Genomic DNA, 13961 nt, shown 5'->3' with positions numbered 1-13961 from the left:
CATTTCTGGTGATGGCAGTGACAGTATTAATGGTGCTGTTCATTATGGCAGCAGTCACATGTTGTTATTTAGCCTCAGGTCAGCCTGTTTGAGGAGACGTTCTAACCATGACAATCTTGTTCCCATGTGCAGTGAACCTTAGACTATATTATCAAATGCATCCATTTTTAAGCTGGTTGGAGTGCAATTTTGCAGGGGATTTCACTGCTATTTCTTGTAGGTCAAGCAAACATGTAGAGGTTCCCTATGGTGATGATGATGGAAGTTAGTTGTTCATCATCATCATCATCATCACTCTTTTATTGTTTACTTTTCCATACTTGTATGGGTTGCATAGAATTCACTGAGGCAGGTTTTCTATGACCAGAAGCCCTTCCTGCCATTAACCCACACCTGTTTACAAGCAAAGTAATGTTTCTTCATGGGGAGATATGTTTGCCACAGAATACTGGAAATGAATGACCTTGCTTCTATGACAGTTACACGCATTTATAACTACCAAGTGATGTCAAAACAAAGAGACAGAAACATGCACACACATATATTACATATATATGACAGGCTTCTTTCAGTTTCCATCTACCAAATCCACTCAAAAGGCTTTGGTCAGCCTGGGGCTAAAGTAGAAGACATAGTACGAGGTGGTATCAAAAAGTTCCCAGACTGGTTACATTGAATGAAAAATGACTTATTTACTTAAGTTTTAACATCATTTCCTTTGAAATAGTCAGATTGTGCAGCAATACACCGGTCCTAGAATTCCTGCCACTTTTGGAATCCAGCCTGGAAGTCATTGTCTGTACGTGAGTCGAGGAGCTTCTGTGATTCGCTCTGGATCTTAACAATGGTGTTGAAACAGCAACCTTTGAACTGCATCTTCATCTTGAGGAAGTCCACAGGTGTTAAATCTGGTCAATAGGGTAGGTTCAGAAGCAATACCATGTTGTTTCTGGCAAAAAACTTATGAGTGAAGAGAGCTCAGCGACAGGGTGTATTGTCATTGTCAAGAATCCAGTTCCTCACGCTTCACAGCTCTGGTTGCTTTCACCGAATGTCCTCCCTCAAACCAAAACATTATTGGTTGCCTTCCTACAATGATCCTCATGCACAAAAGCTGATGAATTTCTTTCACATTTCCAGGGGTGGCACTCATGGCAGATCTTCCAGATTGCTCATTGTCTTCCAGGGACATCATTCTTCCACTCTTGAAGCACCTGTGCCACTTGAAACATTGTGTACAACCCATTGCCTCATCACCGTAAGCTTGCCGAAGCATGCTCAATGTCTCTGTAGCAGACTTCCCAAGTTTAACGCAAAATTTCACATTGGCTCTTTGTTCCAACTTCCTGTCCATTACAAAATTCACAGACTACAGAATACAAATGATCACAAAAACACAAATTTCACAACTTGTGAAGTAAACACAGTGGTGTCACTTAGCACACTGTCTTACGAAGGTCACTGCTAGTTCTCATTATGCATGCAACTGTATGCTGCCATCTGTTGGCATGCTACAGAACTAGTCTGGGAACTTTTTGATGCCACCTTGTACCACACAGCAGGATTGAACCATGTAGCTGGGAAACAAACTTCTTGACTGCACTGATATATATATATAACAATTGATAAGAGGAATGACCATTAAAGTGGATTCCTAATATGCTAAAAATAGACGTCAAATCGCCTTACTATGAAGAGTGTGTTCTAAAGAAAAATCTCAGCAAAAACAACAGAATGTAAAAATGAGCAAGACAAATTTTCATTTTCCTTTTCATTTGTCTTGCTTATTTTTACATTCTGTCATTTTGCTGAGATTTTTCTTGAGAACACACTCTTCGTGGTAAGATGATTTGACGTCTATCTTTAGCATATTAGGGATCTATTTTAGTGGTCATTCCTCTTATTAATCGTAATATAATTTTTAAATCTTTGGATTTTTTTAAATGTGCTAGACCACTGGTTTAATTGATTGATATCAATTTCTACCCTCGTTATTTAATTTATATATTATATATATATATATATATATATATCATCATCATCATCATCATCACCATCATCATTGTATTAGTGTCCACTTTTCCAGGCATGCATGGGTCAGATGAAGATCATTCAGGTAGATTTTTTCTACAGCAGGACACGCTTCTTGTTGCCATCTTTCAGCTGTTTTTAAGCAAGTTAACTTTCCCATGGCCAGACATGTTTTCATAGAAGATTGGAAATGAGCACCATAGCTTCTATGACCATGGTACTTGTTTCATCGTGTAATGTCAGAACAAAAAGACACAAACACACACTGATATATGTGTATACAAATGTGCGTGTGTGTGTGTGTGTGTGTGCATGTGTGTATGTGCATGTGTGTGTGTGTGTGTGCACGTGCACACAAACAATTACAACAGGCGTCTTTCAAATTCATTCACAAGGCTTTGGTTGACCCAGGGCTACAATAAAAGAGATCAGTGCAAGGTGCCACTCAGTGGGACTGATCTCGAAACCATGTGGTTGGAAAGTGAACTTCTTAACCACACAGCCCTATTTCCAACACCATAAGTTGGATACTGCTGAAATTTCGGGTGTATGGTATCTGAGTTATAAGTAAAGATTGGGTGTAAAGAGAGGATGTTTACATTGGTCAGATGAAAACTGCTGTGAATAACATATTCAAAACTTTTCATATTATTTTTTTATACCCATTTCTAGCTCACTGTAGCAATGAAACGACTTAACAAATATTTGAACAGTCCTGACTTGTCTTCAGATTATGTGAAATATGTAACAAGAAGTGGTAAGATTAATTACCTATTATTTCTGTGTGTGTGTGTCTACTTCTACACATTTTCCTGTCATTTTGTTGTTATGTTTGTTTTATATTTGCTTACTTAATTAATTGATTAAGGAAACAGTATATTTCAATTAATTAAGATTTTATCCATAGTGAGAAGGAAAAAAAAACTCCATTAGTATCAAAATCTTACACCACACATCTATAATTCTGATCCCTTCACACCCTCTTTCACAGCAGTTTTAGCATTATTACGTTTAGAACTAAATAATTCAAACACTATATGGGGACTGTTTACTAGTTTACTCCCAAAGTTAATTGCCATTCTTAATTTATGTATATTTGCCACAGATTTTGCCATTGCTGTGAAAGATGGAACCTTTACTTGGAATGTAGAGAATGAAGACAGCTTCATCTTGAAGGAGTAAGTTTTCTTTTGCATAATTCAGGTATGCTGTGAAACCATCCAATCCGTGCCAGCTTGGGACACTGATGTTAAAAGATGATGGTGGGGATGATGATGATGACAATGACAAGGAGGAGGAGGAAGATATTCAATTTAGCCTCTATTTCACTGTCCTCCTTCTGTTGACCTTATAGTGCTGCTGAGGAATATGCCAGTGCAGGATAAACTCTGTAGGCATGGCCAGGCTGGAGCAATAGCAGTTAAACTTGTCCAAAACGTACAAAGTGTGACAAAATCATTTGGCATGCACTCATTCAGGTGCTTTCAGATTTATTAGGCTCATATCAAATGGTTGTTATCACATGTGGGATAAATCCAGTTATCAAACAATCTTTAGTAATGAAAATCAGATACTTTTCCTCTGCCCGGTGGCTATGGCAAAAGAAGTTGTGTGGTGGCTGTATTTGGAAGGCTTCATGATTGAGCTTATCTTCCTGGGCCAAAGAAAGTGAAGAGAGAAGGTCTTGCACTCTCTCTCTCTCTTCCTATTACTAATTAATGTAGCCATCACCCACTACTAATTAGTCTTCCCACCTTCTACAATTTCTTATGATTTCAACCATCACACTGTTCTGTTCTGTAGCATTTTTATTGATTTTTCTCTTTTCAGTATCAATATGGAAATAAAACCAGGTCAGCTATTGTCTGTTGTTGGCACTGTTGGATCAGGCAAAAGCTCTTTGATATCTACCATCTTAGGTGAAATGGAGAAATTAAAAGGTTCAGTTGAAATTCAGGTATTATTTCTTTTGTCCATCTCCTGAAAATGACAGTCCCCACCCCCACCCCTCCACATTCTAATGTTATAATTATTATTATAGAGCTGTATTATACCCTTCGGTAACAAATTATAATTAATAGCTTCTCTGTCTCCATAACTGAAGGAGATAAGACAGTTATTGAATAAAGATATATTCATACATATGTATTTGTGTGCTTCTGAGTTCCATTAGTGTAAAATGGTGGCCTATGTTGTATCTCTTTGAGTTGCTTTTATTTACATCGAAATGTGACATAGCCATTTGATAAATAGGGAATAATAAAATAAGTACCAAACATAAATGAATACTGGGGTCAGTGTGATCAATTAAAACCTTTCCCTGTGATTTCCGTGCAATGCCGAATAAAATGCTGCAGCCAGTTAAAGTCGTGGATTTCACTGAATCAGTGTTTAATTATGAAGTAGTGAAACAGAATGAATTTTATTCTCAACAGGGATCAGTGGCCTTTGTTCCTCAAGAAGCATGGATACAGAATAACACCCTTAAGAACAATATTCTCTTTGGGAAAGAGTATGACCAGTCTATGTATGATAAAGTCGTTGAAGCATGTGCTTTGTTAGCTGACATTGCTCTCTTACCGGATGGAAGTGAGTCTGAGATAGGAGACAAGGTGAGTTAGCATCATCATCATCATTACCATTAACATCACTATTATCATCATTATCATTATTGGCCTCATCATCATCATCATCACCACTGTCTTTATCGTTTTCATTAGTGTCATCAACTTCAGTACTATTATTATCATCATCATCATTGTCACCTCCCCCCCATCATCACTACCATACTCGTATTAATACCTAGTGCATACACTGACCAGTATTCTGCTTATTATTCAGAAGCTGCCTCAAATGACCATCACTCAGTTTTTCACTTTACATCCATTTCTTTCTTCAGGGTGTCAACCTTAGTGGAGGTCAACGTCAGCGTATCTCCCTGGCACGAGCTGTCTACAATGATGCTGACATCTACATCCTTGATGACCCTCTAAGTGCTGTTGACTCCCATGTTGGGAAACACATCTTCAACAAAGTCATTGGACCTAATGGATTGCTTAAGAATAAGGTAAGACACTGAGCTAATAAGGCTTCTTTGGACTATCAATGAACCAATAAAATTTATTGAGGATTATTGAAAGACACCCAATTAATAAAATTGTCCGACCGTCCCATAGGCCTCCCCTTTAAGAAACACTGATTTAACCTAAATTTGAGACACCAGCAAAAGAAGAAATAAAGATAGACTATTTTCTATTCCAAAGAAAAATGCATGTTCCCACGGCTTTACCATTCTCACCTGGAATCGATTTTTGTAATTTTTTCAAGACTTATACTTGCCCTGATGTCATTGGTATCTATATATCAAATTTGAGTGCAATCGGATGAAGGATGCCTGAGATCCTAGACGACACACACACAGATAGACAGAATGGATTTTATATAGTGTTTGTGTGTGTGTGTGTGTGTGTGCGCATGCATGTGTGTGTGTGCATGCATGCGTGCGTGTGTGCGTGTGTGCGTGCATGTGTTTGTGCGTGCGTGAGTGGGTGAATACTTTATACATATTGTGAGATTAAATTGTATTAGCAGTTTATAGCTTAGATCTGGATGCCCCAAAGTTTCACCGGCATAAAAGCATCTGTTCATTCAAATGCTATAGTTTTAAAAAGAGAAGTTAATTATTATTGAGGTAAGAACCCCAAAAGTCTAATTAGAAATATTCATATGCTGATCAAAATGCAACAGCTTCATGACTAACATTATTTGAATTATTTTGGCAGCAACATACACATTCATAAATATAATATTTTTCTTTTCATATATTTTTCTCCCTTACCTTCTGTGTAGACACGTGTCCTTGTTACTCATGGTATACATTGGTTACCTGAAGTGGACAATATCGTAGTCATGAATGGTGGACAAATATCAGAAATGGGGAATTACAATGAGCTGGTCGATCATAACGGACCATTTGCCCACTTTCTTCAAGCTCATCTCACTCAAAGACAGGTATCAACTGAATCAATGGAAGGTAAGTCCAGAGGTTAGTCTTTCCATCCACCCCTCATTCTCTCTTTCTCACTCGCTCTCTCTCTCTCTCTCACTCATTCTCTCTTTTTCCTCTCTTTCTCTCTCATATATACACTCATACATACAATGCTCTTCTTTCTGTTTCTGTCTACTAAATCCACTCACAAAGCTTTGGTCAGCCTGGATCCACATGTAGTACAAGTGCCATGTAGTGGGACATAATCTGAAGCTGTATGATAGGGAGGTGAACTTTGTAACCTCACACACACACACACATAAATACATGCATACATACATATAGCAAAATGAGGGTGAAGCGGAATAAGCTGACTGGAAAATCTGCATCGATCAAAGAGGAGAGCAAGTTAACTAGATTTTCTCATGCTAGCATGGAGAGCAGACGTTAAACGATGATGATGATGAATCTTGTTTATATTCAATGATATTCAGACTTATCTTTTCCGTATATAGTTGCTGAGCTGAATATGAAAATACCACAGAGGTCTAACTCAAGGATTGACTCAACTAACAGTGTTCAGAATGACAATGAGATTGATACAGCCTATGAAAATGAAAAGTCAATGTGAGTATTTTATGGCCTGTAGAAGAGGAACAATATATTGGAGGAAGGTCAGTCTCAAAGTGGGCCAGCAGTGTTGTTGTTGCTTAACCCCTAGATCATGCCTCAAAAATATGTTAAATATATATGAATATGTATGTATATATTTTATTTTATTTTTTTATTCTTATATATATATAACTGTATAATAATATATCATAGTAATATATATTCATCAATTTGAAGTGACAATCTATAAATGCAAACAAATGGCTGAAAAATGTTGAGCTAACCCTAGCCAGATATGAACCTACAAATCAATGCTAACATGGCTCCTTGTGCATCTGATTGGGCCAAACACTCACCCATCAATTACAGCCAAATTTAATGAATATATGCTTAAACTGTGTAATACTACATATAGTATTTGTAAACAAATGGTAGCTTTCTCTCTGTAACTTACAAAGCCGTTTCGGTTTGTTTACAAATATTATATGTAGTATTAGACAGTTTAAGCATATATTCATTAAATTTGGCTGTAATTAATGGGTGAGTGTTTGGCCCAGTCGGATGCGCAAGGAGCCATGTTAACGTTGATTTGTGGGCTCAATTCTGGCTAGGATTAGCTCATCATTTTCCAGCCATTTGTTTGTATTTAAAAATTGTTGCTTCAAATCGGTGAATAAATATTTTTATAATATATTATTATACAGGTATTATTATACTATGAGGCTTCCATAGTAGCTTTCTCTCCATAGCTTCCTTCCTTAGGACTATCAGTGATACATCTGATTAATATTTGAATATAAATGCTTCATCCAAATGTGTTTTTGTATATTAAAAAAAACATTCCCTGTTCAACCAAGGCTGCTGACCTAGGGCTAAACAACATAAAAAGTCATGAAAATTATTTGCTGCAGCTCAAATGACTGAAACCAATAAAACAATACACACACACATTTCGATCATTCATTCTTTCTCTCCCATTCCCTGCAGGGAAGAAACTTGTGCAGATTCTTCGGTGAGACAGTGGCAGAAGACGTCCCCATTCTCCAAGATTTTCAAAAGTAGAGGCAAATCTAACTCAGTTCAGATGAACGTGATCCCAAGTAAACTACAGAACGAATCAAAAAATAAACTTATTGAGAAAGAGAAGATGTCATCAGGAAAGGTGAGTGAGAAGAGATTTCAAGAAAGAATTTCCTATGCCAACATATCTCCTCCATTTCATGTCTCTTTTGATTATTTTTACATGATATTCTAAGTCTTTTTAATGATCTACATGTTGTCACCTGTGACAATAATCAGTCTTGAGTATGTATACATAAACTTATATGTGTGAATTTACAAACTAGAAAAATATGTTCTCTAAATGAAGTAGAATTTACTGCACACCAATATATTTTATAATTTGAATTGAAAACTTTTACATCTTGTGATTTTAAGTTTAGTATTTCTGCTTGTTAGACAACATTAAATAGTTATATGTATATGTGGCTTTATGAAGCTGAAGCATGGGAGAAGATACCACACTTTCTTCTTTTTTATCTTTTTAATACGAATATCAGTCACATATAACAAAGATACTGCACATCAAATCTACACTGTTTCTTGAACAGAGATCTTGAAAACATTTTTCAAGGAGAGCATGACAACCTAGCTACCTTGAAAACAAAAAGACATAACTAATGTTCATATCAATGAATCAGACTAGCACCTGTTTTTGTTTTCAATCTCACATCAACTAAAACACTCTGAGTTTCTACAGATACTAGGTTTCATGTTCTCTGATAATTCCACATAACACTGCAAAAGCTATATCCAAAAGACTTTCCAGAAAATACTTCAACATTTATGCATATGTGTACAAATATGTAATTTAATTTTTTTATTCATTGGATTGCAGTCATGCTTTCAAGCATTTAGTCAGAAGTTCTGGTGTGTTGTGTTTGGTGCCAAGACACAATTGTGAAGCAAACTGCTTAAGCTCACACCTATGTATGTATGTATACACATACATAAATACATACGCACACATACATCTGTCATTTCTTCTGTTAACTTTTTGCAAATCTTCTGCTGGATTTTTCAGTTTGTTTAAGAGCCTTTTAGATCTGATGTAGTGATTTTCTTTTGCTTTTTTTGACAAAGTAACCTTTCCTCACCATATAAGACTTATATCTGATGTCTTTGTGGCCAACATTTCTGATTGTTCCTTCTGCCATGTGGAGATCTTTTGCAATTGACCTCATGGACTTTCTGGGATAGTAATCAATGGTCTGTTGAACTTGCTGGATAAATTCAGGTATATGCTCTGATTTCAGAGCATATAGAATGCTTTTTATGTTTTGATATGTTTCCATCTTTAGTCTCTAACTCCTTACAAACTTTGAAGATGAAAGATCTGGTAATTTTTAAAAAAACCAAGATATTTCTAAATCGTTATGCTCAGCCATTATAACCACAATAACAGCTTGCCTCTTCATTTCTTGAGTAAGCTGAGGGCCTACCATTATTATTTTCTGAAACAAAGATAACACAGAATGAGCAAAACATGCAGCAATGACCTGAAAAAGATATTTCCTCAAATACTTTATGCATCCTGTATGTATATATATATATATATATATATATATATATATATATATATATATATATATATATATATATATGAAATCAAATGATATGGGAGTTCTGGCACCCATGACAGATGATTCTCATCTGCTACGATTTATGTGTATGCTTCTATACACCTAACAGCTACATGTGAGAATCTCTCAAGACTGATAATGCAGTAGTCAGCATTCTAACCAGAATCCATGTTCAGTTGGATATAAAGATTACGTTTCAGTATTGATGCTGCTCCCATTGCTAATAATTAAATTATGAGTGTGTGTTTCCTAAAAAGAAAATGTTTGCAATTTTACCTTAAATTACTTTCACACTTTCCCTCTCTTTGCATCAATTTTTTTTTTCTTTAACTTTGCATGTTTTAGCATCTTTATACTCTCTCTTGCTCTTTCATTGTCTCCAACCTCTTTTTCTGTCTCTCTTAATTACAGGTTCAGTTGAATGTCTTCAAGACATACATCATGTCTATTGGTCTGCGGTCCACCATAGTGGGCCTTAGTTTCTACTTTTGCTTCCAGGTTTTTGTTATCTTTAGCAGTATCTGGTTGAGCTGGTGGTCTGAGGATGAAACTGATGTTAATGGCACTGGTACAGCTGTTTTCAATATTGCCCCAGAAAATCGTGCCACATTCTACCTGGGAGTCTATGGTGGATTTGGAGCTCTGCAGTGTAAGTATTCAATTTTTGTGTGTGGAAATGCTGATGTTGTTTTATTTTCTTAATGAAAATCATGCAAAAATTTAATCTAAAACCATTTTTTCCATTCATTTCTGTTTATGAAATCCTCTGTATGTAATTTTGCTTTCTTGGTGGTTAAGGCAAATGGTGACTGGCAAAGCAACAGTGCCCTAATGCTGACATTGGATACAATGACCTGATCTACAATAATGCGTTGATTGAAATTGAGGATGCCCTGCTCAAAATGGCAGCATTGAACACATTCAGTTTGCCATCCTCATTGCAACATGACATTAACATACTCCCACCAAAGTTACTTCTGGAGTTGTCATAAGACACTGATGGCCTTGCGGAGTACCTGAGAGTAAATGAACTGAAATTGCTCCCTGATCAGAAACTGGTGTACAAAACTCTCATCAGTGCTGTTGAAAAACAGGTGGGCAGCATTTTTTTCCTCGATGCTGCTAGAGGTATCGGCAAATCCTTTGTAACACAATTAATACTTGCTAAGATACGTCGTGAGAAACAAATTGTGCTAGCCGTTGCTTCCTCAGGAATTGCTGCTACGTCATTGCCGGGAGGTAGGATGGTGTACTCGGCATTCAAGCTGCCTTTACATTTGGTGAGGGCCAAGGTTCCTACTTGCAACATTGGCAAAAATTCAGAGGAAGCTGAAGTTCTTAGACAGTGCCGTCTCATTGTATGGGATGAATGCACAATGACCAATAAGGGTGCACTTGAGGCACTGGACCGGTCACTGAAAGGTATCAGGGACTCTACAGCTTCTATGGGTGGTGTAACTCTATTGCTTTCAGGAGATTTCCAGCAAACCCTTTCTGTCATCCCTAAAGGGAGCCAGGCTAATGAAGTACGTGCATGCCTTAAGTCATCCACGTTGTGGCGCCAGGTTAAGACCTTAAGCCTAAGCACAAACATGCTTGCGCACTTGCTTGGTGATAGCACGACGGCAGCATTTACTGAAGACACTTTAGCCCTTGGAGAAGGCAAGGTCCCTAGGAATGATAGGGGCAACATATCCATCTCTGAACTGTGCAACACCGTGGACAACTCTTCCGATCTTTGGAAACAGTCTTCCCCAATCTGGAAAGTAATTATGCAGACATCAATTGGCTCAGTGAAAGAACAATCCTGGCCCCCAAAAACGTAGCTGTCAGCGCTATCGACAACCAGCTCATAATCCGAAATCTGGGTGAGGAGTGCATCTACAAATCGATTGACCGGACCTCTGACCCCCAAGACATTGTCAATTACCCTATTGAGTTTCTCAACTCATTAGAGCCAGCAGGGTTTCCATCTCACATTCTTAGGCTAAGGGTTGGATGCCCAATTATGCTAATCAGAAACTTGCTTCCATCTAAACAGTGCAACAGGACCCGCTTAGTAATCAAGTCCCTGATGTCTCACTTGACTGAGGCCACCATTGTTACAGAGTGCGGGAGGGGTGAAAATGTTTTCATTTCAAGGATGCAGCTTTATCCCTCAGGGTTAGACATGACGTTTAACTTCCGCAGATCGCAGTTCCTGGTGAGACCATGCTTCGCCATGTCCATCAACAAATCCCAAGGCCAAACACTATCAGTGGCAGGCATCCATTTGTGGTTTTCCATTCAGTCAGGATAAAAAATTGATAAACTGATTCCTTATTGGATTTCCCACTAAAATTGGCTACACCCCATTTTCAACCATAACTTTTACCAATTTTGACATATTTTGTTCAAACTTGATGCCAGCATTACTTAGGACTCATGAGATCTTTGAATGCTTTAAGTTCTCAAAAAAAAAAAAGAAAAAACAATTGATGAGTGGAAATAATCGATAAACCAATTTCTTATGGGATTTCCCAATCAAATTGCCTGCAACCCATTTTTAGCCAAATGTTTACTAATTTCAACGGATTTCGCTCAAATTTGATGTCAGTGTCACTTATTTTGGTTTGAGATAAAGTGCTTGATCAATTACTAAACCTAACATAATTCCGGGCAATGCCAGGTTATACTGCTAGTTTTAACTAATTGTGAACAATTTTTCTGTGGTTTTCTTATAAATTGATTTCCTTTTGCGATGCAGTTTGATTTGTGCTGTTCAAAAATCGAAGCTTGTATTGTGGCTTACCAATAACCAGGAGTTCACACATGGTTATGCCTGTCCTTTTATTTAACTTGTCATTTGCCCAAGTTCCATCAGTTCTCCATTAAAACGCATATAAAAGGATACTCACAAGAATTTATTGGTTAATGAACGTCTACATGACCAAAAATCAGCTTGGTAATTTAAGTGTAAAAAAAAAGCAGGAGAAATGAAATACTAGAAATGGCAGGCAGGGCTCCCTCAGATCACTCTAACATTTGGAACAGTAAAGTTAGCATACCTTGGATAATGTCATCTTCCTTTTCTTTTTTAATGTTGTCCTGTGTATGCAAAAGGACAGATGGTCAAAGTTGCTATGTCTTTCATTGTAAATCTGTTTGATCATGGCTGACCTGGAGTGAAACAAGAATAAAGTTGTGGGTGATAAGTCAGTGAAGAAGGAGCCTATACTCAATCACTTGTCTTGAGAGAAATAGCTGTCAAATCACCATCAAATCTCATCCAACTCAATTCAGAAATTGAGAGAAAAAAGACTTTGGATATTGTGGTTCTAGATTTCTTTAAAAAGATTGGATAGTTCTTGATCATAAGTTTACTTGAACTAGGATTAACCCTAACCCTCACCCTAACAACAACACTGTATATTGTGTGAAATATTATATTGAAGAGAGTAAAAAAATGAAAGAAGTTAAAAAGATTTATCTCATTTGTTTAAATATTTGTTTTTACCAGATTTCTTCAACGTTTTTTTTTTTATTTTCTCTTAACCATCTTCTCTTTTCTCAGCATTCTGTGTCCTCTGCTACTCAATTATTGCTGCATTTTCACTTTTGGGTGGCGCTAAGAAATTACATACTCAACTCATTGCAAACATTATACGATGTCCAATGAAATTCTTCGACACTACACCTTTAGGTCGCATCATCAACCGATTCTCAAAAGACATTGACACAGTTGATATGGTTATACCATTGATTGTGCGTCAGATTATTCGCACAATGTTCATCATCATCACTGCACTTTTCTTGATATGTTACACAACACCCATTGTACTAATCGCAATACTACCTCTAGCAGTTGTTTACTATGTAATCCAGGTCAGTGCCTCTTTTTCCTCCCTGCCAACCCATGCAAGCAAGAAAGTTGTCATTCTCTCTCTTCTTTTGTTCTGTATACAAATTAAGATAAACATCTTATGCATGAAGTCAAAAAATGTATTTATGTAATTTAGTCTTTAAATATAAATAACTTGAATTACAGAAAATTCTCAAATACTCACTTCGTTATTCAATAAACGAAGGAAAGTTAATGAGACTTCAAATTTAGAATTTTGGCACGTATTTTTATTTTCTCATTTTTTAAAATGCAAATTTAGAATTTTTTTGTGCAACTACATTTCACAGCATTCCAGTATGTCATGGCACACTATTTGGGAGCCACTTCTGTACATACTTCATAGAGCTTTTAAAAGGAATTTTATCAGTGACTACAAAACCTTTTGGGGTTCTTGTTCCCTTCTCTGAATGCTAGTCACCAATAAATGTAAACATATAACCCAGAAAATTCCCAGTCCCAAGTACACTGTATATGTTACACCACCTTTTTATGGTCCCTGAATCCCTTCCTCCTTTGTCAGAAATCCAAATCTGTATTCATTCTGGATTCATATCAAGAGGAACAACTCATGTTCTCATGTATCATTTAAGAACGTCCTTATTTGCTTATGTACTGTTGTACTACAAGACACTCTTCTATTTAAAGTCTAACTTTAGAATATGTTATCATTATTATTTATTCCTCACTGAATGACAACCAAAAGCATTCCAACCATTTCTTCTTTTTGAATATTATGCAAATATTAGAAATATACTATTCAATGTTTCTCCTTCTTTTCAAAACCACAGTGTAACTTGAGGGAGAT

The 13961-nt window shown here is 36.7% G+C and overlaps 1 protein-coding gene across 2 annotated transcripts in view; it reads left to right on the top strand.

The window, feature by feature from the left end:
* The window catches only part of LOC115221312 (multidrug resistance-associated protein 1-like), a 73632-nt gene that overhangs the window by 48102 nt on the left and 11569 nt on the right, over nt 1-13961 (top strand). For both annotated transcript variants that reach the window (XM_036511067.1, XM_029791474.2), the window contains 10 exons: nt 2704-2788; nt 3137-3209; nt 3862-3988; nt 4467-4643; nt 4931-5098; nt 5881-6064; nt 6535-6646; nt 7619-7793; nt 9685-9922; nt 12827-13137. In XM_036511067.1, the coding sequence (XP_036366960.1) occupies nt 2704-2788; nt 3137-3209; nt 3862-3988; nt 4467-4643; nt 4931-5098; nt 5881-6064; nt 6535-6646; nt 7619-7793; nt 9685-9922; nt 12827-13137 (1650 nt within the window). The remainder of the gene's footprint in view (nt 1-2703; nt 2789-3136; nt 3210-3861; nt 3989-4466; nt 4644-4930; nt 5099-5880; nt 6065-6534; nt 6647-7618; nt 7794-9684; nt 9923-12826; nt 13138-13961) is intronic.

This window comes from Octopus sinensis, linkage group LG18 (assembly GCF_006345805.1).
Source record: "Octopus sinensis linkage group LG18, ASM634580v1, whole genome shotgun sequence".
Lineage (NCBI taxonomy): Eukaryota > Metazoa > Mollusca > Cephalopoda > Octopoda > Octopodidae > Octopus > Octopus sinensis.
This window is presented reverse-complemented; position numbering and strand designations above follow the sequence as displayed.